Source organism: Limanda limanda, chromosome 1 (assembly GCF_963576545.1).
Source record: "Limanda limanda chromosome 1, fLimLim1.1, whole genome shotgun sequence".
NCBI lineage: Eukaryota > Metazoa > Chordata > Actinopteri > Pleuronectiformes > Pleuronectidae > Limanda > Limanda limanda.
Genome location: NC_083636.1, coordinates 2,358,383 through 2,383,746, shown reverse-complemented (window position 1 = coordinate 2,383,746; position 25,364 = coordinate 2,358,383). Strand labels below are relative to the sequence as shown.

General features: G+C 43.6%; 3 protein-coding genes across 3 annotated transcripts in view; all 3 read right to left on the bottom strand.

The window, feature by feature from the left end:
• Positions 1–2,810, bottom strand: part of shroom3 (shroom family member 3) — a 37,118-nt gene extending 34,308 nt beyond the window's left edge. The window contains exon 1 of the mRNA XM_061077583.1: positions 2,661–2,810. Coding sequence (XP_060933566.1) covers positions 2,661–2,810 — 150 coding nt within the window. The remainder of the gene's footprint in view (positions 1–2,660) is intronic.
• A 3,662-nt stretch (positions 2,811–6,472) lies between these two features.
• On the bottom strand, positions 6,473–11,061 carry LOC133007535 (uncharacterized). The gene is made up of 7 exons (XM_061075739.1): positions 10,972–11,061; positions 10,383–10,502; positions 9,194–9,523; positions 8,965–9,078; positions 7,780–8,355; positions 7,583–7,690; positions 6,473–7,460 (listed from the first exon to the last, which is right to left on the bottom strand). The coding sequence occupies exons 1-7, from the start codon at positions 11,051–11,053 to the stop codon at positions 6,880–6,882; spliced, it is 1,911 nt and encodes a 636-aa protein (XP_060931722.1). The 5' UTR covers positions 11,054–11,061; the 3' UTR covers positions 6,473–6,879.
• Positions 11,062–11,810: 749 nt separating this feature from the next.
• Positions 11,811–21,701, bottom strand: LOC133010090 (hippocampus abundant transcript 1 protein-like). Its single transcript, XM_061077519.1, has 13 exons — positions 21,658–21,701; positions 21,134–21,395; positions 19,575–19,673; positions 19,333–19,395; positions 19,062–19,189; positions 18,813–18,927; positions 16,931–17,149; positions 16,348–16,461; positions 15,684–15,755; positions 15,440–15,552; positions 14,893–14,990; positions 14,048–14,211; positions 11,811–13,926 (listed from the first exon to the last, which is right to left on the bottom strand). The coding sequence occupies exons 1-13, from the start codon at positions 21,699–21,701 to the stop codon at positions 13,654–13,656; spliced, it is 1,764 nt and encodes a 587-aa protein (XP_060933502.1). The 3' UTR covers positions 11,811–13,653.
• Positions 21,702–25,364: the final 3,663 nt, after the last annotated feature.

Here is a 25,364-nt window from a genome sequence, read left to right as displayed (position 1 = left end):
TCGCTGAATGAGTGTGTGTGTGTGTGTGCGACTGTGTGTGTGTGTTTGTGTGTGTTACTGGTCTTGCAGCTGAAATGAATTATCCTGCAGATGGAGATATCCAAACAGAGCACCTCCGCCTGCTCATACCGTGACAGAATCTACATACCTCCTCTAATCAATGAGGACTGTGTGATTCCTTCCTTTCTCCACAGTTTCATCTCAACGATATTTTGAGCTGAATATTTCCAGTATCGTCCACAAAAAGTGCAGAAAGATGTAATTGGCAGACAGGTCCTGGAGGGTGCGTGGTTAAGACCTGCACCATGTGGTCAGAGTCCTCAGTCTATCTCTGTGAACTGGGTCCACCTCACTTCCAGTCTCCAGCTCCTGTGTTTACATGGTTGGACCTGAAAGAGTTCTGGATCAGACCAGGTCCAAATGATCCCGAGGCCGTTTCCTCTCCTGAGACTCTGAAGCTTCATGTGTTTGTTCCATAGTTTCATCTGATCTGTTAGTCCTGGTTTCACATTGTGATTTAAGGACTACCAGTGTTGTCCACACATACAGTGTGATACCAGTCATGAGACCTTCAGATTAAGACTCATTAAAACTCTTTAACCTGAGCTGAACTGCCTGGATTAACAGAAATCTTCACTGTGACCTCTGACCCCTACTCTCCACCACAACAACACAGATGATAAACAAGCTGAGACTGAAATATGTTCATGTTTGATATCACATGTTTGACTGGTTCAACCGAGACAGAGAGAAGACGTCAGGTCCCTTTGTTTGATCCCTCATTCTCAGGAGAAGCTCATTTGTTCTTAAAACTAAAACTCAGTGGAGCTCATATCATCAGGACATTAAATGAAGGATACAGGAAGAACATTTACCCCCTGGATTCTCTTCTGTTAAGAATATTATATTCACAACTTTTGTTACAAGCTCATCTTCATAGATCCACAATTTTTACTTATTGAAAATATTACTCAAAGATCCTTGCAACTGTAGACGATCATATGAGAAACATCCCAGGCTGTTCAACTCCTGCTTGTTTCCTTTTGAGGAAACTAAAATGTTAAACGTCTTCCTCGGCCAACGCCAAACATTCCCTAAATCTGTCGGGTCAAACCCGAACAAGTGTGCTCCGACTCATCAGCACAAAATAAAGCATGAGTGTGTTCGAAAAGCACCCAGGAAAACACATAATTCACATTCTTGTCCTATTTTACAGCCGTTTGGCCTCAGTCCCAGAATAACACACACACACACACACACACACACACACACACACACACACACACACACACACACACACACACACACACAGAGACACACACACACACACACACACACACACACAGACACACACACACTGGCCTGCTGATTTGCATTTTAATAAAATGAGGTCACGATGGCTGTAAGGACAGAGGAGAAATCGTTAGTGGTGATTTTCCTTGTAACAGAAGCTTCTCTGGTAAAGTTAACATGACAAATCAAATATCAATAAAACATTATTGATTATCACACTCACTGCATCAGCTCATACAATCATTCACAATGTTTTTAGTCTGAATCAAATCATATCTTTCAAAATTCAAAAGCCACTGTTTTGTTTTTCCGAGGCTAAAACTCACATTATTCACAACCAGAAGCCAAATGAAGTGAAATCATTACTCAGCGTCTGTTGATGTCACAGGTTACCACGACAACCGTCTCCTGCAGATGAAGTCATCTGTAGGTAATTAATGTTAATTCTGGTTGGACGACTATAAACTGAACTCCAGTGATTGTGAGTGATATCGTTTCATGTGTGAACCTGAATCCTGAGTCCGGCCTTCAGGGACCGGTTCCATGAAACCCGCAGAGAGGCTGTTTTATACTTTCTTCATTTTGTTCTCTTTCTGTATACTTTAGTCAACAAGCTCATTTATTTAATTTTCTTTCCACAAATTTGTCTAAATTTCCATAAAACTTTAATAATCATATCAGTGTTTTAAACGTATCCCCATGACCAGTGTTTCCTGTATTTCCTGATCTATCATCATCTTATATGAACAAAGGTGATGAGTTGAGAAGCAGTGATTGACAGTGATGAGTTCAAACTGGTGTTAATGGGACAGTCTAACGAGATCATCATAATACAATTCCCTTTAAAAGATGCTGTCGGTCTCGGTATCTTAAAATGATCAGTGATTTTAAATCCTAAAATATCTGAATAAATCTCAGCATCTTTCTGCATCTTAGTGGAAGTCAAATAGTTTGAGTTGAGAGAAGAAGCTACTTTTATGTTATTGATATTTGAAATTGTGTGATAGAATGTTACAGTGAGGTCAGGTAAATAAAGTGTTTTTAGATCTAATATTAAACATATCTGATAATAGCTCAGCCTCTTTCTGAAGCTTACAGGAAGTGAAGTGTTCACACTTTGGTGTGGCCCTTTAAATGACTCTTAACAGGTACAAGTACAAGTAGAGGTACAAGTATATTGTTCATGATATAAATATTTGAAATTAATTTATTTTTGTACATTGTAATATCTATTTACTTTTCCTGGTTGTATCACTAGTTTGACCTCTGACATTAGTTAACCTGTACATTATGAGGAAACACGTGTTGAGGCTTCGACTAATCGAACAATAATCGTTAATAACCCGCCATGACCGGTAGTTCCTTACCTTGGAGATGATGAGCGGCTCCCGGTGCTCCAGGCCTCCCTGCAGGGTGAAGCCCCACGGAGCTCCACCCTGGAGCCGGGCCTCCACCAGCACCCAGAGGCCGCCTCCTCCTCCAGCTCCGCCCGCCGCCCGGACCCCGCCGCCCTCCATGCCCGGACAGGGAGCTCTCCCCCCGGGCTGCTGGCTCCTCAGCCCGGCGGCGGAGGAGGAGCAGGGAACCGGACGGATGGAAACTTTGTCTCCCGCACGGACACGTTGTTTCCTCCGGTCATTGAGTAGAAGTGAGTGGGTGAGAGGAGGAGAACCAGCAGGAGAACCAGGAGGAGAACCAGGAGGAGAACCAGGGGGAGAACCAGGAGGAGGTGTCCGAGCAGAGAGCCGGGCTGCCCGCAAAGTGCATTCCTCCAGCGGCCAAAAGCTCCAGACACTGCCCGGGAAACACACCCGGTCCCCGGCCACCGGACAGACGGAGAGACGGAGGAGTTCAACCGAGAGAGAAGAAGAAGAAGAAGAAGAATCCACAACTACCTCATGCACTGTCTCTCTCTCTGTCTGTCTCTCTCTGTCTCTCTGTCTCTCTGTCTCTATCTCTGTCTCCCTGACTCTCTCCCTCTCTCTCTGTCTCACACACTGACTGTCTCTCTCCCTCTCTCTCTCTGTCTCTCTGTCTCACACACTGTCTGTGTCTCTCTACCTCCCTCTACCTCTCGCTCTCTCTACAAAAATCAGTTTAGCATCACAATAGGATTTACTGCGAGTGACTGAGCGAGGAGAAAAGAGAGAGAGAGAGAGAGAGAGAGAGAGAGAGAGAGGGAGTGAGAGAGAGAGAGAGAGGGAGTGAGATAGAGAGAGAGAGAGAGAGAGAGAGAGAGACAGATAAAGTTAGACAGAAAGGTAGAACTGAAGGAAGTCAGAACTAATAAGTAAAAGAAAGGAAAAAAAAGTTGAAAATGTGTAGAAAGAAGAGGATGCAGTGTGTGTGTGTGTGTGTGTGTGTGTGTGTGTGTGTGTGTGTGTGTGTGTGTGTGAGTGTGTGTTGTAATCCAATCAAAGCAGAGTTTGTTTCATTCACACAATTTCATGGTTCTCAACAAACACAAGAGTTTACACCAGTCGCTGATGAAGTAAAGACCGAATGGAGACAAAGTGTATCGTATGTTACTGTAAAGTATCTTATCATATTTTATTGTATGATACTTCATCTTACCTTATTGTATCATATAGTACTGCGTCATATCGATTCTTAGCGTACTTTATTAATCCGTATCCCACCTTATTGTACTGTATTAATTACATCGCATTGTATCGTATTTAACTTTACTGCATTTTATCACAACGTATCAAATCTTACTTTGTAGTATCGTATCATATCTGTCACATTGTATCGTATCACATTGTATCGTATTGTATTGTATCCTGTTGTATCGTATCGTATCTCACAGAACTGTATTGACCTCTGTGTCTTAGTTTGCTTCAAACTTACAAAAATGACTTCTTTGTTTATTTGATGCTGTTGATTGAACCAGTGAAAGTTTCTGTAGCTTCATGAATCTCAGAGTCTCTCAGTCTGATGGTTGTAGAAGTGAAGGAGCTCAGGGAAGTTATCATAGATGTGGACGTTTAACATCGTCCATTTTGATAAAGTAGGAAATTAAAAACATTCTAAGGTGGAAATCAAACCCTCAGACTGGATCTGAAGTGAGACTCCAGTTTGTTCAGCTGGTGTGCTGGAGCTGGGGAATGTGGTTTGATTGAAGTGTTGTTCAGAGCATCAGCTCTCAGGGGTCAAAGGTCACAGGGGTTATGACGAGCCTGGTCGGTGTCTGGAGGAAACAGCTTCAGGTGACACACGAGAGTTTTAATAAATGTCCGGAGGCTTCACCTGTAGCTTGGTCTGATGGACGAGCGTCCTGTCGTCTTCTCGTCTGTGTCCCTGAACATCTCACAGTCCAATAATCTCCATCGACAGGACGTGAAACTTCAAAGGTCAGAGGTGAATTCAGCAGCTTTGGTGAAACGTGATCTGTAAAAAGTCGTGATGACATCTCAGTCTCACACGATAAAAAACATCAAAAGCATGAAAGTTGAGTTTTTGTCAGTGAACAGAGTTCTGATTTCCATTGCAAGGTCAGTGCTGAGGAAGAGTGTGATCACATAGCGCCATCTAGAGGACCATTAGAGAATCACAGCTGTTCAATATATGTTTCCTGGATGTAAATACAAGCTGGAGCAAGTTTCAACAGTCTTCTGACTTATAACAAAAGCTGTGAACATAATATTAAAGTTTTAGAAAGAAAGAAAACCAAGAGGCTACATTTTCAGCATGCTCATTTTATTTTATTATACATGTAAAAACATATAAATGTCATGATTGAGATCCACTCATTTGCTGTAAAGACCGTAACTTTGAATCTGACAAGGCACAGAGATTAAACACACATGTGCAAACAGCACAGAAAGAAGAGAAAGGTGCAATTCAAGAAATACGTTTTAAAAAAACACTTAATCACTGATAGAACATAAGAAAGAATCATTATTGCTCCAAAAGTTTTATTACAAATTATATTTTTAACACTGAAAAAGAGACAGAAACTTTTAAACATAGATAAAAAAGATGTAAAAAACTAAATATTTTCACAGCTCTGCAGCAGCTGATAAGATTGTCACTAGAATAAAAACTCCAAGTCGATTATTAAGAAAATATTAATGTAACATCTTCTGACTCATGAAACAATATCTAAAGGTTACAGTGCTTTTATCGTAGAATTGCCCGTTAATGAAACACATTTAGTTTCAGTATATTTCTACATGATCCGTATCAGTCTTCAAACTTCACATTTCAAAAATCTGCTTTGGTAACAACGTATTTTTTTCCCCCATATAAATGCTCAATTAAAAAAATAAAGATATACATAACACGTCAAATACGTTTCTACAAATATAATTATAGAGCCCGACCGATATGTCATTAGGCCGGTTCTATATATTTGGTTGTATTTTTGTTTCCTTTTGTAAATCGATGTTTAAAATAACCTTTTTTGGAAAAATACATTGCCTTGTAGTAAGGGTTCGATTACATCTTAGGAAAATTATTTTTGATATAAAGCATATATCAGTATCCTAAATGTTTTACTCCCAAGTATCCAAAATCGATATCAGTCCGGCTCTTTCTTCAATACTTCAAGTTAAAAAAAATGTTTTTCTGAGGCATCGAGGCCGTGAATGAAACTTTCATTTCATTTCCTCACGACACTTTCAGTTGGTCGTCAACACATCGTGAACCAGGACAACGTGTGACTTTTCTACCGGAAGATAAAAACTTTGGCTCATAATAACAGAATGTCTCCAAACCTCATCACAGAGATGCTAACATGTTGCTGTTAGCATTGAGGTGCTAGCTTTAGCATTGAGGTGCTAGCTTTAGCATTGAGATGCTAGCTTTAGCAAGTTAATCAGCTGGTGGGTCACATTTTAAATACGACATTTGAATCCTTCATAATGAAATGAAAAGTGCCAATGGAAGAAATTAGTAATGGTATGCTAACCTACTGTTAGCATGTTAGCGCATGGCTAAACTGAAGCCACTTTTGATCTTATCTGTTAGATAGATAGATAGATATATAGATATAGATAGATAGATAGATAGATAGATAGATATAGATAGATAGATAGATATAGATAGATAGATAGATAGATAGATAGATAGATAGATAGATAGATAGATAGATAGATAGATAGATAGATAGATAGATAGATAGATAGATAGATAGATAGATAGATAGATAGATAGATAGATAGATAGATAGATAGAGATAGATAGATAGATTACTTTATTCATCCCCGAAGGGAAATTAAGTCGTCATAATAAATAAACTTGTCTCAATGTGGGAGGGGGGGGATGTATCGTTGCTGTTTTTCAAAGTTTAACCTGCTGTTGCTAACTTTGATCCATCGGTCCGACCGGTTCCGATCTGAATACACGACCAGCGCCACGAGGTGTTTGCACCATGTGACGCTGGAAGATGCAGATAAACAAACAGAACCAGGAAGTTGTAGGATTTAATCTGACACTTAACGCCACACAACGTCCACCTGGTGCACTTCTGACCTCATGCTGGTGTTTAAAAGAGGGGGGGGGTGGGGATCAGCTGCACTGGTAACACACCAGCTGAATTCTGGGTAAAGCTACGAGAATAAGACAAATGATCGGGACTCCGCCCTACGCCTCCTCTGACGCACCGTGGAGCGTCTCGATGATCTGCTTCTTCAGTTTCTTCACTCTGCCCGGCGGCGTCTCGTTCAGACACTCCTCCACGTACTTCAGGAAGCCGGCGTGTGGCGAGACGGCTTGACTCTGACAGAGCGTCCTCATCAGGTCCAGCATGGTGCCGGTGGTGGGCGCCGCTCGTTTGCGCCCGGACCCCCGGCTGCTGGTGTGAGAGGAGGGCGTGGAGGGCGGCGGGGAGGAAGAGGGGGAGGAGTGCCGGGAGTCTGGGGGTGTCGGTGAGGGCGGGGCTTCGACGTTCAGCTCGGCAGCGGTTTGACTGGCAGCGTGGTAGAGGAGCCTGGGGGGCGTGGCCTGGCTGTCCAGGTGGAGGGGGCGGGACTCCTGCGGTTGGGGGACGTCCTCGGGTCGCTCGTCCTCGTCGCAGCAGTCGCAGAGGAACATCAGATCCCGGTAATGTTTCCACTTGGGGACGTAGAAGTCCTCGGAGCCACAGGTCCTGTTGGAACTCACGGCTTTGTGTTCTCGCTGGAAGATGGTTCTCAGGTTCCTGAACTTTGCCTTGATGTCGTCCACTGAAGGACGAAGAACAGAAGAACCCGTTACTCCGATACAGACACGCAAACTGCTGAGGTCACAGTTTGATCGGTGACGACTCCATCAGCTTCACTCATGAGACGCCGTGGTGGACGGTTACCTGTGAAGGGGGCGGACTCGTTGTGCGACATGAGGCCGCTCAGCGCCTCCAGCTGGCTCTGCCTCAGCACGCGGTTCCTGTAGCTCTCGGTCCACAGGCAGCTGCGCTCTGGAAGAAGAGTTAGAATGTAAACGTACATTTATACATTTTACAGATTCATCCTGATTCTCTCGAACCTCAGCAGCGACGCCACCTACCGGAGTAAAACGCTATGAGCTGCTGAACCTTGGCCTCGCTCCAGTGGCAGCGCGGGTCGGCGCTCGCTCGGCCGTCTGACTCCACAGGCACGGACACGCAGGAGCTCAGAGGGGAGGAGCTTGTGCAGGGTTTGGTGTCGGTCGGGGAAGCAGATGGCGAGGTTGGAAGTGCGGCTGTTTGGTTTGATAGCTTGAGGTTGTCTGGAGACGCCAGGAGGAGGATTTGGGATCCGGCGCCGCTGACGGTCCTGGCGTTGCTCTGAGCGGAGCTGGTGGGAGCCGAGGCGTTACCGACCATGATGCTGTTGGTGTGGGCGGAGCCTGAGGAGACGCTGCTCAGCGTGGAGGAGGGCGTTCGGTTCCCCGGCTCCACGTCCTTGTCGTCCTGCGGCGCCAGAGCCTGAAGGTCGTCCGTGGCGTCGTCTTCATCGCAGGACTCGCCGAGGAACAGCAGCTGCTGGTAGTGCTTCCACTTGGACACCAGGGGTTTGTCAGACGCCCGGCTGGCGTGCACCGCCTTAAACTCACGTTTAAAAACCGTCCGGAGGTTCTTGAACTTGTTTTTTATATCTTCAACTGCAAAACAACAACAAAGGTCAACATGAGTCAATCAATACGTTAAACTGGTTTCAGCCCCTTTTTAACCCCTTGTAGACGAATGTCGCAAATTTCCATTCCGGTCTTTTTATCCCACTAATGCCTGATGGTGCAAATACTACACATACCATGAAGGTATTGGAGGTACTCTGGTTCCATCTAGTGGTCGGAGTGGAAAATACATACTAGCCCCTTGGTACGGTGCAGCAAAGTTATTTTGAGATATTAAGCTGTATTTGAGATACTGTGATGATGGAACAGCAATGATTGTACAGAAACATAAGTTATTATTCAATTTCAAGCAAAAGCAGCATCAGTATAAAAATCTACATACCAGAGACTGGTATGTAGATTATTATCAACAATCTCCACTTAATTTAGCATTTGTATGACAGTCAAAAACACAAATAATATTTTTTTTATATATTGGAAATTAATTCAGGCAATAAGGGGTTAAACCCACGAGATGCTAACTGCTCAGCACTGGAAGGTGGACGACATGACAGCTCCCAAAGTGAAGCCAAAACATCCTGAATCCCCCTGGTGGCCGGCTGCAGTACAGCTCAAGCAGAAGGATCAGATGTTTACCTGTGAAAGCCACCGAGCGGTCGGACAGCTTCGCTCTCAGAGTCTCCAGCAGCCTCTGCCGGTGCTGTCGGTTGTTGTGGTTTTCAGACTTCTTGTTCCACAGACAACTGTGTTCTGCAACAACAACAACAACAACAACAACAACAACAACAACAAACTGCTGTCAGCTCTCTGTGTGTCTTCATGCATCAGTCTGTGAATCCTCCTGAAGCCTGGGTCGGTGTGTTACCGCAGTAGAAGGAGATCAGTGCTCGCTCCGTCTCTTCGGTCCAGTGACATCTGAGCTGCATGTTGGAGGAGGTGGAGGGGAAGGAGGTGGGCGTGTTGGGGAGGGAGGAGATGACCTGGGCCTCCTCCTGGGGGGGGGTCTGCAGCGGCTGCTCCTCCTCCACGCCGGCGTCCGTCTCCCAGCAGCCCTGCAGGAACATCAGCTGCTCGTAGTGTTTCCACTGGGGCTCGAACACGTGCTCCAGCCGGCACACCCGGCTCGCCCGCACCAGCTTGTACTGGCGCCGGAAGGTGGTGCGGAGGTTCTTGAACTTGTTCTTAATGTCTTCCACTGGGGAGAAGATAGATAGATAGATAGATAGATAGATAGATAGATAGATAGATAGATAGATAGATAGATAGATAGATAGATAGATAGATAGATAGATAGATAGATAGATAGATAGATAGATAGATAGATAGATAGATAGAGAGATAGATAGATAGATAGATAGATAGATTACTTTATTCATCCACGAAGGGAAATTAAGTCGTCATAGCAGCCGGTATATTTGAATACAATAAAATACAATAGAATAAAATAAAAAATATTGAGGTAGAAAGAATAAAAAACAGAAACACAAGATAAATAGGTAGATAAGGTGCAGTGGCAAGATGATGGTAATAGTACTGATGATATGATGGTAATGTTATTGTTAGACAGTATATAAAAATAGTACAGTATATATAGTATATAATATAACATAATATATATTTATATATGATAGTAATTATACCAATATAATAGCAGTATATAGTAATAATGGCAGCAACAGTATATATAATAATAATAATGGTAATATAATAATTATAACATGTACACATGTATAAAAATGTGTATATAGACTTATATATACAAACAATATACAGAGAGTATGATATAATATATGATATTTAGTAGAGGTATAAATATAAGTATTTGACTATACAAGAGATAATATAATATACTATGAGTGTAAGAATATGTAGACAGAGTGTGCAAAAGACAATATTATTGTATAAAATTATATATAATATCAATATGGTTTATATTAACACATATATAGAGGGACATTAGAGTCTCCTGAGTGCAGGTGGGGGTGTGTCCTACCTGTGGGTGGATGGGGGGGGTGTGTCCTACCTGTGGGTGGATGGGGGGGGGTGTGTCCTACCTGTGAAGGGGTTGGGGGGGGGCAGCGTGGACAGGATGACCCGCAGCTGCTCCAGAGTTCTCCAGCGCAGCTTCCGGCTCTTGTAGCTCTCGGAGCGGTGGTTCCACAGGCAGCTGTGCTCTGAGCAGGAAACAGGAAGCACCTCAAAGTGTCAGGGGGTCACATGACCTCCCAGTCCATCAACTGGTTCAACACCAGAGAACCATCAAGGTCATCAAGGTCATAAGAGTGAAATCAACTGGTTTATAACCACATCTGCACAGGTTTAACTGGTGGAACCACAAAGTCACAGATTAACACTGTGTCATCACTCAGCTTCTGATCTAATGATACTAACACTAAAGCTGTTTAACTTTAACTGCAGATTAATATCATGTTATCATCAGATTCCACCATTTCAACTCTTTATTTAATTGATATAAAGTCAGATGTGTTCAGAGGAAACATCTGCCTCCAGTTGCTCGTCGCCATTGCTGAGCCCTCGTCGCTCCGCCCGGGCAACAGTTGCCTCAGTTTGAGCGGGTTCGGAGGAAACGTGAGAGCCAAGATGGCGGCGGAGGCAGGAGGAGCGTGTCCGGAGGAGACTCACTGGAGAAGAAGCAGATCAGAGTCTTCTCTTTCTCTTCAGTCCAGAACCTGTCCGCTGAGAAACTGAACGGTGACGCCGCCATGTTGGTGTTGCTGGTTCCCCCCCCCTTCCAACCTCAGTCCGCTCATGTGACTCCCTACACGGGCTCTGATTGGACGATTCCTACAGGATGCTCATGAGCAGTTCCGCATGTTGCCCAGTAGAGATTGCTTTTCTTTTTTTAAAACTCAATCTTCATACTTTTTATATTCAATAAAAAGAAAACACTATTTTATAACCTTACATTAGAAATAACACACAATTATAATAAAAAATACAATACTAAGTAAAGAAGAAAATAATCATATAAAATATTTAAAAACTAAATATAGACATGTAATAAAGATGTATCAATATAATTTCATTAAAATATGTCGGCAATGAAAGTTAATATACTCAAATGTATATGTATATTCCCATGTCCCTGTTTTGCTTTTTGCATTGGGCATTGTGTATTTCCCCTTTTACTTCACTTTTTATATCTTTTATCTTTTATATATTTTTATATAGATTATATGTTTATGTCTAAATAAATGCTACCTTGTATAAATATTAGAAAAAGTGAGTAAATAAGAAGTAAATAGTGAGTAAATATATATTGTTTTTTTTTATTATTGCTATTGTTTTTCTTTTGTGTGGTGTATTTATTGTGTTTTTATGTTTCTATGTTCATTGTATGCACCAATAACCAGAGCAAATTCCAGGTAGGTGTTAACCTACTTGTCAATAAATACTTTCTGATTCTGACAGAATAAACTCTATGTATATATATATCGTCAATAAAAAACGTCCCGTCATGCTCGTGTTGTTCCTTTTTAATTTCCATTAACTTTGTACACTTTCAGACGAGACACTAGACAAAGTGTATTTACAGTGAATCTTTGTGTACAGTTGCTTTGCTCACATACATTCAGTCCATGTATTTACAGTTTCACTGGCACTGAACCATCTGAATTAAATCACACTTGAGTATTTAGATGCACACTAATGTCCCAATTATCATCTGTTTTGATTTGCACAGAATAAGAAAAGTCAATGAAATGCTGATGTCTTAATGTTTTAATAAATAAAAGTGGTGGATTCATTAATGACATTTAAACTGTTGGAATACAAATAAACATGTGACAGAATCAGAAACCAGTGTGCATGTAAACACAGTCAGGTGTAAATACAGAAGGGGGGCGGGGGGGGTTATTTATCTGTTCCCAAGTCTGATCTTTATCGATTTAGCTGCACAAGAGGAATTGAACCCTCGACCTCCACCCACTGTGTTAGTGCCATTGAGCATCACAGGACAAAAACACTGAAGGAAACCTTCTCATAAACCTGACTTCACTTTTACATTATATACAAACCAAAATATTCACATTATTTCATGTACATTTTAAGGTCATAAAGGAAAATAGCTCTGTGCCACTAGAACTCTGTTAAACTCTCGTAGAATCTCTGTCTGATGCTTCAAGTATAAATTCATTCACAGGATTTTCACTGTCAGACGGAAAAACCTCAAACCTGCAAAACACGAGACACGAGACAAAAAATAGATCCAACAGTGAAGGATCATGGGTAACAGAAATGACCAACTATCTCATGCTGTAAAGAAATTCATTCTTTAAAAAACAATTTTGCAGCTCTGAGGTTTTCCCACTGTCAGCAGCCAGCAGCTGTCTCATAAAGTGACTATGATATAAAAATAAAAGTGAGGGAAAAGGAGTGAATCCAGGTTATGATTTAAAAACATTTATCTGAGGTAGTGACGAACAGGGAAAACACCTGGTGAAATCTGGAGTGAAGCTTATACACTGAGGTCATTTGTCTAAATGATTCCTAAAATATTAGCATAAATATACTTACGGCCGAAATGCACTGCCCGGAACATTTCCCCAATTCTTTACGATCTAAAGAAATTTAAATAAAACTTGCACCAATTAAAATTACCATTAAACTAGATATTTGAAGATGTTGGACTTCAGTCGTCTCATCTCTCAGATCTTCACATTCATTCCTTGGCATCAATAACTCAGACATTTAAAAATAATTAAAATCCCTAAACTCTGGAAACATGGAAAAAAGTAAATATGCTACAATAACCAGTAAAAAATGAAAAGCAACATTAAAATACGACGTTAAACTGAAACAGCTGAAGGCAAAAATACTTTTTTCTTGTTTATCACAAATAAAAAAAACAATCAACAACTTCAAGCTTTAAGGTGAACGAGCACGTCTCTCTCTCTCTCTCTCTCTCAACGTGATCGACAGCTGGTTCCTCGTCCTCTCGGTCACATGATGTTTCTCCCGTGGTCGACCTTTGATTCCCACGTCCGTCCGTCAATCACAAAACTGTATCCGTCTCCTCCATTCGGAAAAATAATAATGACATCTTATTTGCAGCTCTTGCTCCCGCCCCTTCGTTGAAGAACCGTCCTCATTGGTCGCTCACGTGATGTTACTGTCTCTGCTCCTGACCTGTGGCGTGAGCGCCTCCTTCTGGTGGAGGAACAACGCTGCTGGAGCTCCTCGCTGTCGGACTTTGAACGTACTTAGTTCCACCCTGCGGCAAAAATCGTCATCTTTTTTTGCTAAATGTCAATCAGTGAAACTATAAACGTAAGCCCCACCCTGTGTGGCTCTCGCAGCTGTCCGTCAAACGATGCTGTCCTGCAGCAGAGGCTCGAAGTCCTCGTCGCTAGTGGTGGGAGGGGCCTCCTCGTCGCTGCCCGGGAGCGGCGTGTTGATGTGGACGCCAGCCAGCGAGGACATGGACTCTTTGCTGTCCGGGTGAGATTTGTCGCTGAGGGACAGGTGGGAGGAAGAGGAGGAGCAGGAGGGTTTCTCTGGGATGAAGAGAGCCACGAAGAAGGCGACCACCACGCAGCACGCGCCCAACAGGAAGGGCGGGCCGGGGATGAGCGCTCGCTGAGAGACACAGAGGAGAAGATATTATTCTTTTTAATCTTTTAATCTGGAGGATAACTGAGTTGACACATGTTCATGTTGCTGCTCTTTTCCTTTGATCTGCTCAGCCTGTTCCCCTCACCTCAGTGGGACTCTCCACAGGCAGCGGGTCCACGTTGAACTCTCCCTGGATCGGGTCGACGGTGCTGAGCTCCACGTTGAAGAGGAAGAAGATGAATCCGTACAGAGCCGGACCCAGACCGTTACACAGACCCCTGATCCCCGTGATCATCCCCTGGACCACACCTGAGAGAGGGAGGAGACGGACGTGATGAGGAGAGAGGAGAGAGGGGAGAGGAGAGAGGGGAGAGGAGAGGTTTTTTTGGTTATTTTTCATTTCGAGGAATAAAATCCACCTCTTACGTCAACCACCAGCTGTAAAACCCAAACAAAGCAAGGTTATTAAAAATACATATAGCCTTTTTTCGATATATACACACACACACACATATATATATATAAATACACACGCATGTTCATACCCATTCACACATCCATAAAAACTGTAGTTTCTCAAATGACAGGTTAATATTCAGTTCCCCATCTTCCCCAAGATTGCATAGAATCCCCCCACAGCCCATATGCGACTAAATGTCAACACATTGTTCATCATCTTGTAGTGGGCGTGTTCTACTGTGAGTCTGGCTTTCAGAATCCCAACCAGCATTGGCGCCGGATGCACGCTACCAGTGTCCAGTGCCTGGTTCCTACGTGTCAGCCAAATGGCTAACTTTGCAGAACCAGAGACAAAGTTTAACAGGTTGTGTACAGCTTTTTTCTTTACAGAATATTTCGGACCATAAATGAACAAACCAAATGAAAATACCTCTCCCAGGCCCTGAAACCTGAGGAGAGGAGAGGAGAGGATGAAGGAGAGGATGAAGGAGAGGATGAAGGAGAGGATGAAGGAGAGGTTGTTGTTGTCACCTTGTTTGTCAGGATCAGCTGAGTGCGACACCAGAGCAGAAACAGCTGGGAAGGTGATGGAGGACATCGCTGCTACAGCTCCTGCTGCCCAAATCATCCTGTTAACACACACACACACACACACACACACAACACACACAGTTAGAGTAAAAGGCAGAGGTGTGTCTGAGTCTGTTCACTGACCTTCATGCACAAAACAAGAACGACTAAAATAAAGAAAAACACTGTAGTGACTATTCTGTAGTTGAGTGGTTTCCTGTGGCAGATGTTTGCATTTTGGGTTTGTTAGTTCCTGTTTTACTTTGAAGTTTCTCACCCAGTATGTTGATTACCAGCTTTACTTCCTGTTTCTGCCGCGATGTGTTTCACCTGTGTTCAATCATCTCTGTGCTCTGTCGTCTTGTTCACGTTCTTTACTTTTGTTCTCGTGTGTTTTTTGTGATTTCCTGTTTTGTAGTTAATGGACTTATGAACAAATCTCCTTGTGGTTACACACACTGACACACACAGACAGACACACACAGATACACACACACAGAGCTCTCACCATGGCTCTGATCCGAAGCCGTACCAGGCCAGCTGCAGGATCTGGAAACCCAAACCCAGCAGAACCGTGTTCTTATTACCCAGAGTTCTCATCAGCAGCGTGAGGAAGAGAGTCTGAGGAGACGGAGCAGAAGTTAATATAGATGTAATTAGCATTTTTATATTATTACAATAAGTTGTGTGTCATCTGTGTAAACAAATCACATATAGATTTAATCTGGATATGTAAATACAGTGTTTGTTACCTGTGCTATGATGGACAGAATCCCCACCACTCCGATGAACACAGCGATGGTTGTGGAGGAGAAATTTATGACCTGGTGTGGGACAGAAATTCATATTATAATGTGTATTATTCCACTCTGGGTGAACTACAAGAAGGAGAGCTTGCGTAGGTTGAAAGCCTATAATGACTCTCTTAGGATACTCCTGAAGAAACCCAGGAGTACTAGAGCCAGTGAGTTGTTCTGTAATATGGGTCGAACCACCTTCATGGCCTTGCTGAGGAACCTAGCGTTTAAGTTTATGAGTCGGCTGGACCGCTCGACAAATCTAATAATTGATCTTATGACAGACCCTGGCCGCAGCTCGGTCAAATACACATCCAAGATCTGGGAACACTGGCATGAGTGCCTTTTTTAGCCTTTCTTTCCCTGTTTATTTGTATGTAATGTATTGATTGTATGTATTGTTGTTGTTTTTCTCTGTGGGCCCTGAGCCTTTATTAAAGTTTATATATATATTCAGACATGTGGGATCAAACCACCGACCTCCTGCCTTGTGACCGACCTGCTTTCTCTCATGAGCCTCAGCCGTCAAACTTTGTGTTCCCAGATTATTAATTCAAGAACTATCCTTTCAGATTTCCTCAGGTCCGGCGCCGACGTGCTTCAAACAGGATCAACTCACCTGTCGCAGGTAGAGGAAGAAGCTGGAGTACTGGCCGGCCTCCGGCAGGTAGGACAGGAACACAGTGATGCAGATCAGTAAGATGGTCGGGTCCTGACCCACTTTCCTCAGAGACTGAAGGAGAGAGAGAGAGAGAGAGAGGAAATGAAACACACACGCCGTCAGACGATCAGTTCGTCATCAGGAGCGGCAGAAACAAGTCCCGCCCATAACTTTCCTTTTGTTCTATGAGAATCAAATCAATGCAACTTATCCTCTTATTCTTATATACTGTCTAACAATAACATTACCATCATATCATCAGTACTATTAACATCATCTTGCCACTGCACCTTATCTACCTATTTTATTTTATTTTATCTTGTGCTTCTGTTTTTTTATTCTTTCTACCTCAATATTTTTATATTGTGTGTATTATGTATTGTATTCTATTGTTTTCAAATATACCGGCTGCTATGACAACTTAATTTCCCTTCGGGGATGAATAAAGTAAGTAATCTATCTATCTATCTTATGAACGAATCATTCTGCTCTAAATTCAGTCTCAGATCAGCTTGTGTCCTGTGAGCTGTGTGTTACTGACGATGAAGGGGTCGGCCTGCTCCCAGGAGATCGGCGCCCCCCACGTGTTGAGCCTCATCTTGTCCGGCAGGGACTCGGGCATGGCGAGCAGGATGAAGCCGATGTCGGCCAGAGCGATCAGCGTGGCCAACAGAACCACCATGTTGTCCCCGTACCAGGCGGACACGTAGGCCCCGATGGCGGGACTCGTCACCAGGCTGGCTGCAAAGGTCGCCGACACCTAGAGGAGCGAGAGACAGACGAGAGGTTCAGGTTCAGACGTCTGCAGAGAAACATGTCATTCTACTCCTGTCAGAGGTCAGAGGTCAGCATCTGTCGGGCTGTGTCGCTAACATCAACTTGCTAAAATGATAGTAATCAAATACGTGACTCACTGAATAATGACGAGAAAAAGAAACAGTCGGATATAAAGAGCTTTACTGAGTGTTAAACTGAATTGTTATTAACAGAACTCATGGCAGGGATTGGGTTCACGTCATCATTACGATGATAGATGTTGTATATTCTAGATGTTTAATAGAAACATCTGTGATTTTCAATAGTTGAAATGACTCAAACTTGCAGCAGGTTTCACTTGATGTTTAAAGTTAGAACGGCAGCTCAGCAGATAATCCTCACACAATTATTTAGTTCTTATAGCAGCAACTTAAAAAGCAATGATGAGTTGAAACAATGCTCTGTGTCGTGATGTTGAAGAAAAACATCACAGATCCACAATGGAAGAAGGTTCCTCTCAGGCCGCCTCCCTCCATGTTTGTGTGAAATGGTTTCAGTAGTTTTGCAGACGCAGGTGAAAACACATCCTCGGTGACAGATGTAATAATTCAAACATGAAGGTGCTTTTGTCCTCGGAGGTTTTCCTGCTCTCGGCTCATGTCCGTGCTCAGATTCTGCCGACGACTCAGTTCTGTCCCTGATGCAGATTCAGTGTCGGTCACTCGACATGTTGGAATTTCAAACTTTTAACTCTAGTCTGAGCTGACAGAATTTTAACCAAATAAAGATAGGAACAGTTTTAGCTAGATATTATGCTTTATACAAATGATTTAATAATAACCTTTTCCTTCCTAATGTTTAATCTTTTGATTCTCAGAATGTTCAATCTTGAAGCTAGCTAGAATTGTGTGTGTGTCTCACAGCTGTCTTGATAGGAGGTCAGACAGAGTGACGTTGTTGACTTAATGTTGTATGTTGCTTTGGGTTCAGTTGTTGCGAATGTTTACACAGTCAGGTTTGTTTTGATATCGCTGAAACATAATAATCTTTTCTCCAATTGTAAACACCTTTGGTCGACATTGCATCTGCTGGTTCAAGGTCATTTATGAAGTAAGCAGGTTGCCTAGCAACTATAGCGTCATTGGGAGTGTCTTCTTGTTCTACTTCCGTATTCCAAAAGCCAGGAGGATGGATTAAGCCTGCGCACTTCCGAGGAGGAGGAACGAAGATCTACTGTATAAAATGGACAGATTCCGGATGTTGGAGGCGCTCTGATACAACTAATGTACTGGAAGCCCATTGCTTTGCTGTAACCTGTTCATTGCTTCCTAAATAAATACTTTAAACTTAAAGAATAAAAGAACACGCTTCAACAACACCAGCATCCTTCATTTGAAACGATGACGTCATGGTGGCGCTTATGTCATCGCCTCCTCTGTGACACTTTCCAGACGGTCTACGGAGAAACTCTATTTCATACATTATGTACGGCCGGCCCATCTCGTAGCTTCCTGATAGTGAGTCACTGCTTCTCCTGCTCAGCGGAGGAATTTTAATCTATTGTCTAATAAAACGCAACGAAGGCTGAAGCTCTTCATGAGTCACGAGGGACCATCACCGTGAAACCCTGTCCGGCAACAGACATGATGTTCATTCAAGGCTCTTACCAGACCGTAGGCTGTGCTCCTCTCTCTCGCTGTCGTCACGTCGGCCACGTAGGCGAAGATGACGGAGAAGGTGACAGAGAAAGCTCCGGACATGGAGATCATGGCGAAGTACCACCTGAACACATGGGAGAGAGAACATCTAAAACTCAGCTTCTTCAAACCAAGACAGAGGAACTGTTCTGTGATGAAATGGCTGAGGCCCAGTGAAGGAGCCGGGCCTGGGTGATGAGCTTCTCAGTGAAGTGGTACCAGGGGCTGAGCCTCATCAGAGGGATCGGGGCGCAGGTGAAGAAGACGGTGACCAACAGGAAGGTGCGTCGGCCCCACACGTCCGACAGCGCACCAATCAGAGGAGCGGACATGAACGACAGCAGGCCCTGGACAGGAAGTGGCAGAGTCAGTAACGTTACAAATAAGCGTCTGTGACAGAGAAATGTTCAATTTGATGCTGAATCACTGGAGAACTCAAATCTGAGCATGAGTCATGAAGGTGTGAGTCACGGAAGTGAAGAGTTCTCACCTTCACGCCCTGGATCAGTCCGTTCATCAGGAACGTGTGCTGAGGGAACGTTTCATGTAGAACCTGCAACAAGAGACACAACTTCAGCTTCACAATGTTGAAACATCACAGTGAGTCATGAGTCTATAAAGACTCTGAATCTTTAGCTCTTCCTCGACTTTATCCGCCGTCTCCACGTGGGAGCTAAAGCAATGCTAATGCTAACGCGAGAGCGCCATCTTGCCTCCACCAGCGTTACTCACGGTGAGCATGGGCGTGGTGAGAAGACCCCAGGCGAAGAACTCCAGGAAGATCACCACCACGGCGTGATACACACTGGGTCGGCCGATGCCCGGCTGCAGCTGAAACACACACATAGGATCATTTTTAATATTTGACTTTTAAAGGACAAACTATAATAAACAGTTTGAGTAAAGTGGAGCATGAAAGTGGAGCAGAGAACCCGAGCTGACGATCAGCTCACCGACAGATACTCAGGGTTCAGGTGAAGACATGAACCATTTTCCATCTTTGGTTTGAGATAACGACTTCATACGCCATACGTGTCCGTGCCAGCAGGGGGCAGTGTGTCTGACACTCAAGGAAGAGCTGTAGTTTTACCTAAAGAATTTCTCTGAATCCCGGACGGGGGAATACGAAGCATCGACCCACCGTGACGCCCCCTGGTGGTTTGTGAGCTGCTGCTCTGAAGCCTCACTTTGACATTGTGTGCAGCGCCATCTTGTTTTATTAAAAACCAGAAGTAACCATATTTGGAAAAGCAGGGGGTGGAGCCTCCTCAAGAAAACAAGATGGGTCTCGACCAACTTAGAAACTCGGTCACAAGCTAACGGCTGACGTCAGGGTGGGTCGACGCCATCGACTGTAAATAAAGATGGACGACACACGTCCACTTCCTCCCGCTGTGCAGACATGAGTCAAACATCGTGGATCAGGACGCTGCCATCGTGCACATCTGGAGTATCCACGTCTCATCTATCATGACGTCCAGGATTATAAGTACACATTAAAACCACATTGATCATGAACACGTGAACAGTGTGATATGAACCTGGAATAACTAAATCACAGCCAGATGTTTCACACGGAGGCTAATATAATATAAATCCGATATCGATTTAATGCTTATTTTAAAGAGCTAGCGTTAATTTACTTCAGCTTGGTTAAATGTTTTGGTTCTCGGGAGCAGCAGTGAGTCTTTAAACAGGAAAACAACCACGTGACTCTCGTCGTGGGCTGTGAAATCGTCTCTTGGTGAGATTTCTGTTCTCATCTCTCGTCCCTGAGATCTGACATCTTCTCTCTGCAGGAGAGGAGGAGGAGAGGCTGTTAAAATGGAGTCTGCCCGTGGAGCCTGGATGTGTCCTCCTGTGCCCGAGGAGGAGAGATGTTACACAACAGATCATGGATCATCCATCCCGAGCACCACATCAGCATCACACACTCACACATCTGGATCCGCCCTCAGCCTCCACTGCTCTGCACATCTGGATCAATCCCCCTTTTTATTACACAGACCAACACAAAGCAGTGAGCAGCTGTGTGATCTCTTCTTACACATCTGTGAACATCTGCTGATTGTCCTTCATCTTTATTATGGTCGGTGTGGATTTGGAAATAAAAAGAGAATTCCTGGAGGATTTATGATCTAACGTCACAGGTTCCCTGAGTCAGACACACGACACAGACACACAACACACACACAACACAGACACACGACACAGACACACGACAGAGACATGAGATGAGACAGCAGGGATGTGATGGAGCAGAGTAAGATGGCGCTGCTCGCTTCACCCACCGCGGCTCCGTCCTTCATGATGACCCGCTTCACCAGCACCACCCGCCCGGGCGCCGCCGCCGCTTCCCCCGGCCTCTCCTCGCACCTGCCGCGGGTCACGAAGCACCCATGCTGGGTCGATATCCGCGGTTCCCCGGGGGCTTCCAGGATGGCTCCTTCTTTAGCCCCGGAGAGGCTAACCCGAGCTAACGGATTAAAAAAATAACCGAGATAAAATTTAAACCGTGACGGATAAAATCCTCTACTTGTCCCGGTGAAGATCCTCCGTCAAGTTAGAGACATAACTTCCTGTCGGGGCCGAGCTTTCACAATAAAAGACTTTACAATCCTTCATGATGAAATACAGACCAGTACATCTTTATAATATAAATGTTTGTGAACATTGTGGATTGACCCGTTTTCTCTGAATATGACAATATCTATTTAATTCATCATTTAAAATCATAGGCTGGGGTTAAAGATGGACGTCATTCCCAAAAGTGAAGCCAGTTATTGTGGCTCCTGCAGCCATGTTCTGTCTGAACCCGACCCTGAGGCCCGACACAGATGATAAACCCTCCTCCTCCATGTTGGCAGATGGGACATAGACAAACTACAAAAGTCTAGGTAGACGTTGTGATGTGTAGACTGATGTTATTGGCTCAAGATGGCGGCAATGGTATCAGATACATTTTGGCTTCATTTCTGGATAGGGGGAGGAAGTGGAGTCTGGACGTCCATCTTCATTTATTTTATTTTGGGGTTGTAGGCTGCAGCAGAATTTAGATTTTTTTTTAAAACTTGGATTATTCTTGGAAATGGTAAATGGTGTTCATAATCAAAATAATAAATAAGTGAACAGCTCCAATACATTTGAAGCAGAATTAAACAATTTTAGGCTTCAGGTAAAACCCTGATTCTAATCTCTCTTTAATGGCTTTTGTTTTCATTTGGGTCAAAAAATGTGTTGCTGAATCTTTCAACCTGTCTTTTATTTTGAAAGTGTTCTTGTTGACAGCGGCAGGAGGAGGAGAATGGGCGGGACATCACGTGTCAGTGGCTGTGGTGTGTGTTGTGTGTGTGTTTTGTGTGTGTGTGCATGTGAATTATACAAGATAATAATGAACTGTGATGATGTCAAACGTGACATCATCAATACGCAGAGAAACCGAGGATTTAAAGCTCCAACATGTTTTTATTTTTGTTTCTGTTCTGATTAAATATGAATAAAGATTCATTTGAATTTCTTTTTGGAGTCACGGAGGAAGCAGGTGTCTGCTGTCCCAGCATGCATCAGAAAAACAAAACAAAGCCATTCATTTGTCCTTAAAGATACGTGTGGTGAGCGGTGGTGTATACAGTACTTGAAAGCCATACTTGAGTGAAAGTACAGATATCTTACCTGAAAGTGACTCTGGTAAAAGTAAAAGTCATCCGTCAGAAAATGACTTGAGTAGAAGTCTTAAAGTAGCTCATATTAAATGTACCTAAGTATCAAAGGTATCTGGTGTTGAAAGTGCTTTTCATATTTGGCCTAAACAGACACAAAACAACCCAAAGTTGTTCTCTTAAGGATTTATTTCAACTGACTAAAATTATAACAATATACATATAATTGTTGTGCAATAATGGTTAGGAGTGATACCATAAGATGGGGTGCTTTTAGGCGTTCAATAAATTTGGTTATCAAAAAATATATAAAACACGAATATTTAAAGTATTAATATGTATGTTTTTAATATTTAATATTTAATATATAATATGACTTTATAGGTGGGTTTTAGTATTGTTCTGAAGCGTGGACAGTAGTTTTGTAAAATTTTTGAAAATAAAGTTTTCAATCAGTTCTGCCATGTAACTAAAAATTATTACTCACGAGGATGTATAAATGTGACCTGACGTGGCAGAGTTCTGCAGATGGAGTCACACATTCAGCTCCAACACCAAATATAACAGCCTTCAAATCACAGGAGGAAACATGGGTTAGGGTTAGCTTCATGTGCATTCAGTTATTTATCAAGAGTGAACTGGTTCAACAGGGAGGAGGAGCCTGAGAACAGGAAGGAAAGTGAGCCGAGTGAGTGTGTACACAACACACACACACACACACACACACACACACACACACACACACACACACACAGTCACACCCAGAGTCATGTGATTTCCAGTAACTGCCGAGCGGAGGGGGAGGAGCCTCCAGTGAAAGTGTTCAGACTGGTTCTAACTTCAAGCAGCAGACGGAGGAGACGTGAAGTCTGAGGCTGGTGAGTGTTCAGCTACATTTATATTATTCATTCATATTATTTCACTGTCACAGACTCTGGGTCAGTTTTCTACTCGTGGACTTTAGAGAGAAGAAGATTCAGGATGAAATTCTGTCAGTAAATCAACAGTTTGACTCAACGCTGTGATTGGCTGAGTCCAACACATTAAACCTACAAGTGTCTCAGGTTACCGTGACAACAGGGACACAGTGTAGGAGGGTTGACTCTGTAAGATTTGAAGAAACACTGAGTTTACGTACCTGGGTTCATTGTGTGTGTTTGAGCTCACAGTGTTTTTCCTCTCAGACTGAAGATGAGTGGTTATGAGGAGGAAGAGGACAGAGCCGAGTCTCCAGGGTTCAGCTGTGTGTCTCTGAAGAGTGACCAGTCCATGGGAGTTCCTCTACACTTTAGTAATGAACCTGGACCTTCACACACAAAGTAAGAGACCTGCTACAAACATGTGAAGCTCCAAACTGAATCCTCAGAGAATGAACCAGTGAATGATGTGTTCTGAATAAAAACATGTTTGTGTTTGCAGAGGTCAGGACTACAGACTGAGAGCAGAATCTCCAGGGTCCAGCTGTCTGTCTCTGAAGAGTGACTGGTCCATGCCTCATCCTCCAAACTTCAGTAATGAACCTGGACCCTCACACACAGAGTAAGAGACCTGCTACAAGCATGTGAAGCTCCAAACTGAATCCTCAGAGAATAAACCAGTGAATGATGTGTTCTGAATAAAAACTTGTTTGTCTTTGCAGAGGTCAGGACCAGAGACTGAGAGCAGAGTCTCCAGGGTCCAGCTGTCTGTCTCTGAAGAGTGACTGGTCCAAACATGAGCCTCTAAACTTCAGTAATGAACCTGGACCCTCACACACAGAGTAAGAGACTGTTTCTACTGTGACCTGCTCTGAAGAGGATCTAGTTTCCTCTAGTGTGGCCCCTGCATTAGGACACAGCTTCATTGAAGTTGGTGACTAATCTCTCAGAATGACTCAAAGAGCTCAGACCTCCACCATGAACCAACACGCTCCTTATGAAACTACTTTGAAATCCACTAGAGACTCATTCTGATTTGGATCTGCACCAAATTCCACACACTGGTAAACATCAGTCCTCTGAGCATGTCTGTGAAAGAGGACCCCCCCCCCCCCGATCTGGTTCACAGACCACAACCTTCCACCAAGTTCCCACTAACGAACCAACCAACACACAAACATACTGGGTGAAAACAAAACCTCCTTGACAGAAGTAATGACAACCTGTGACTGAGACATGTGAGTTATCAGGACATGTCTTCACAGGGAGAGGAAGAGGAGTCATGTTTCTGAGGAGGAGCAGTCGTCCTGCTGTGCTTCGTGTCAGGACGTCCTGAAGGATCCAGTCTCCACCAGCTGTGGACACTGGTTCTGCAGACAGTGCATCACCTCATACTGGGACCAGTCTGGTTCTTCAGGAGACTCCTCCTGTCCCCAGTGTGGACAAAGATCCAGAACAGGAGCTGGAGCTCAGACAGCCGGTCAGAGCAGCACTGTACATGTGTCTGCTGATGTCTTCACTTCTTACAACAGCACATGTGGTTTTATTTTGTTCCTTCATACAGCATCAACATTTAACATCGTTAGAAAAGCACAAAGTTAAAAATCTTTTATTTTCGGTAGTTTTTCTGTATCTGATGAAAACAATCAGCAGATTCTCAGATTCTCTGTCTCTGACATTGTTTCTTGTCTTTCAGCAGATCCTGGTCTGCAGGAGGTTTCAGATGAACATCAGCTCAGCCTGAGGAGGAGATGTGAACATGTGACTGAAGGAAGTGATGCAACAGGAAGTAGAACCCTCCTCAACAGGATCTACACTGACCTCTACATCACAGAGGGACAGAGTGAAGAGGTTAATACTCAACATGAGGTGAGGCAGCTTGAGACGGCTTCCAAGATGAAGATCCTCCACGACACTCCCATCAGGTGCCACGACATCTTTAAAGC

What these genes read in the sequence shown, in the direction of transcription:
- LOC133010090 (XM_061077519.1), bottom strand. Translation starts at nt 21,701, where the DNA reads ATGGAGGAGGAGGGTTTATCATCTGTGTCGGGCCTCAGGGTCGG. An exon ending in GGAGCACAGCCTACGGTCTG is followed by an intron (nt 17,150 to 18,812) that starts GTAAGAGCCTTG and finishes TCGCTCCTCTAG; the next exon opens with GTGTCGGCGACCTTTGCAGC. An exon ending in AGCAGGCCGACCCCTTCATC is followed by an intron (nt 16,462 to 16,930) that starts GTCAGTAACACA and finishes TCTCTCCTTCAG; the next exon opens with TCTCTGAGGAAAGTGGGTCA.
- LOC133007535 (XM_061075739.1), bottom strand. Translation starts at nt 11,053, where the DNA reads ATGGCGGCGTCACCGTTCAGTTTCTCAGCGGACAGGTTCTGGACTGAA. An exon ending in TCTGATCTGCTTCTTCTCCA is followed by an intron (nt 10,503 to 10,971) that starts GTGAGTCTCCTC and finishes TTTCCTGCTCAG; the next exon opens with AGCACAGCTGCCTGTGGAAC. An exon ending in CCCCCCCAACCCCTTCACAG is followed by an intron (nt 9,524 to 10,382) that starts GTAGGACACACC and finishes TCTTCTCCCCAG; the next exon opens with TGGAAGACATTAAGAACAAG.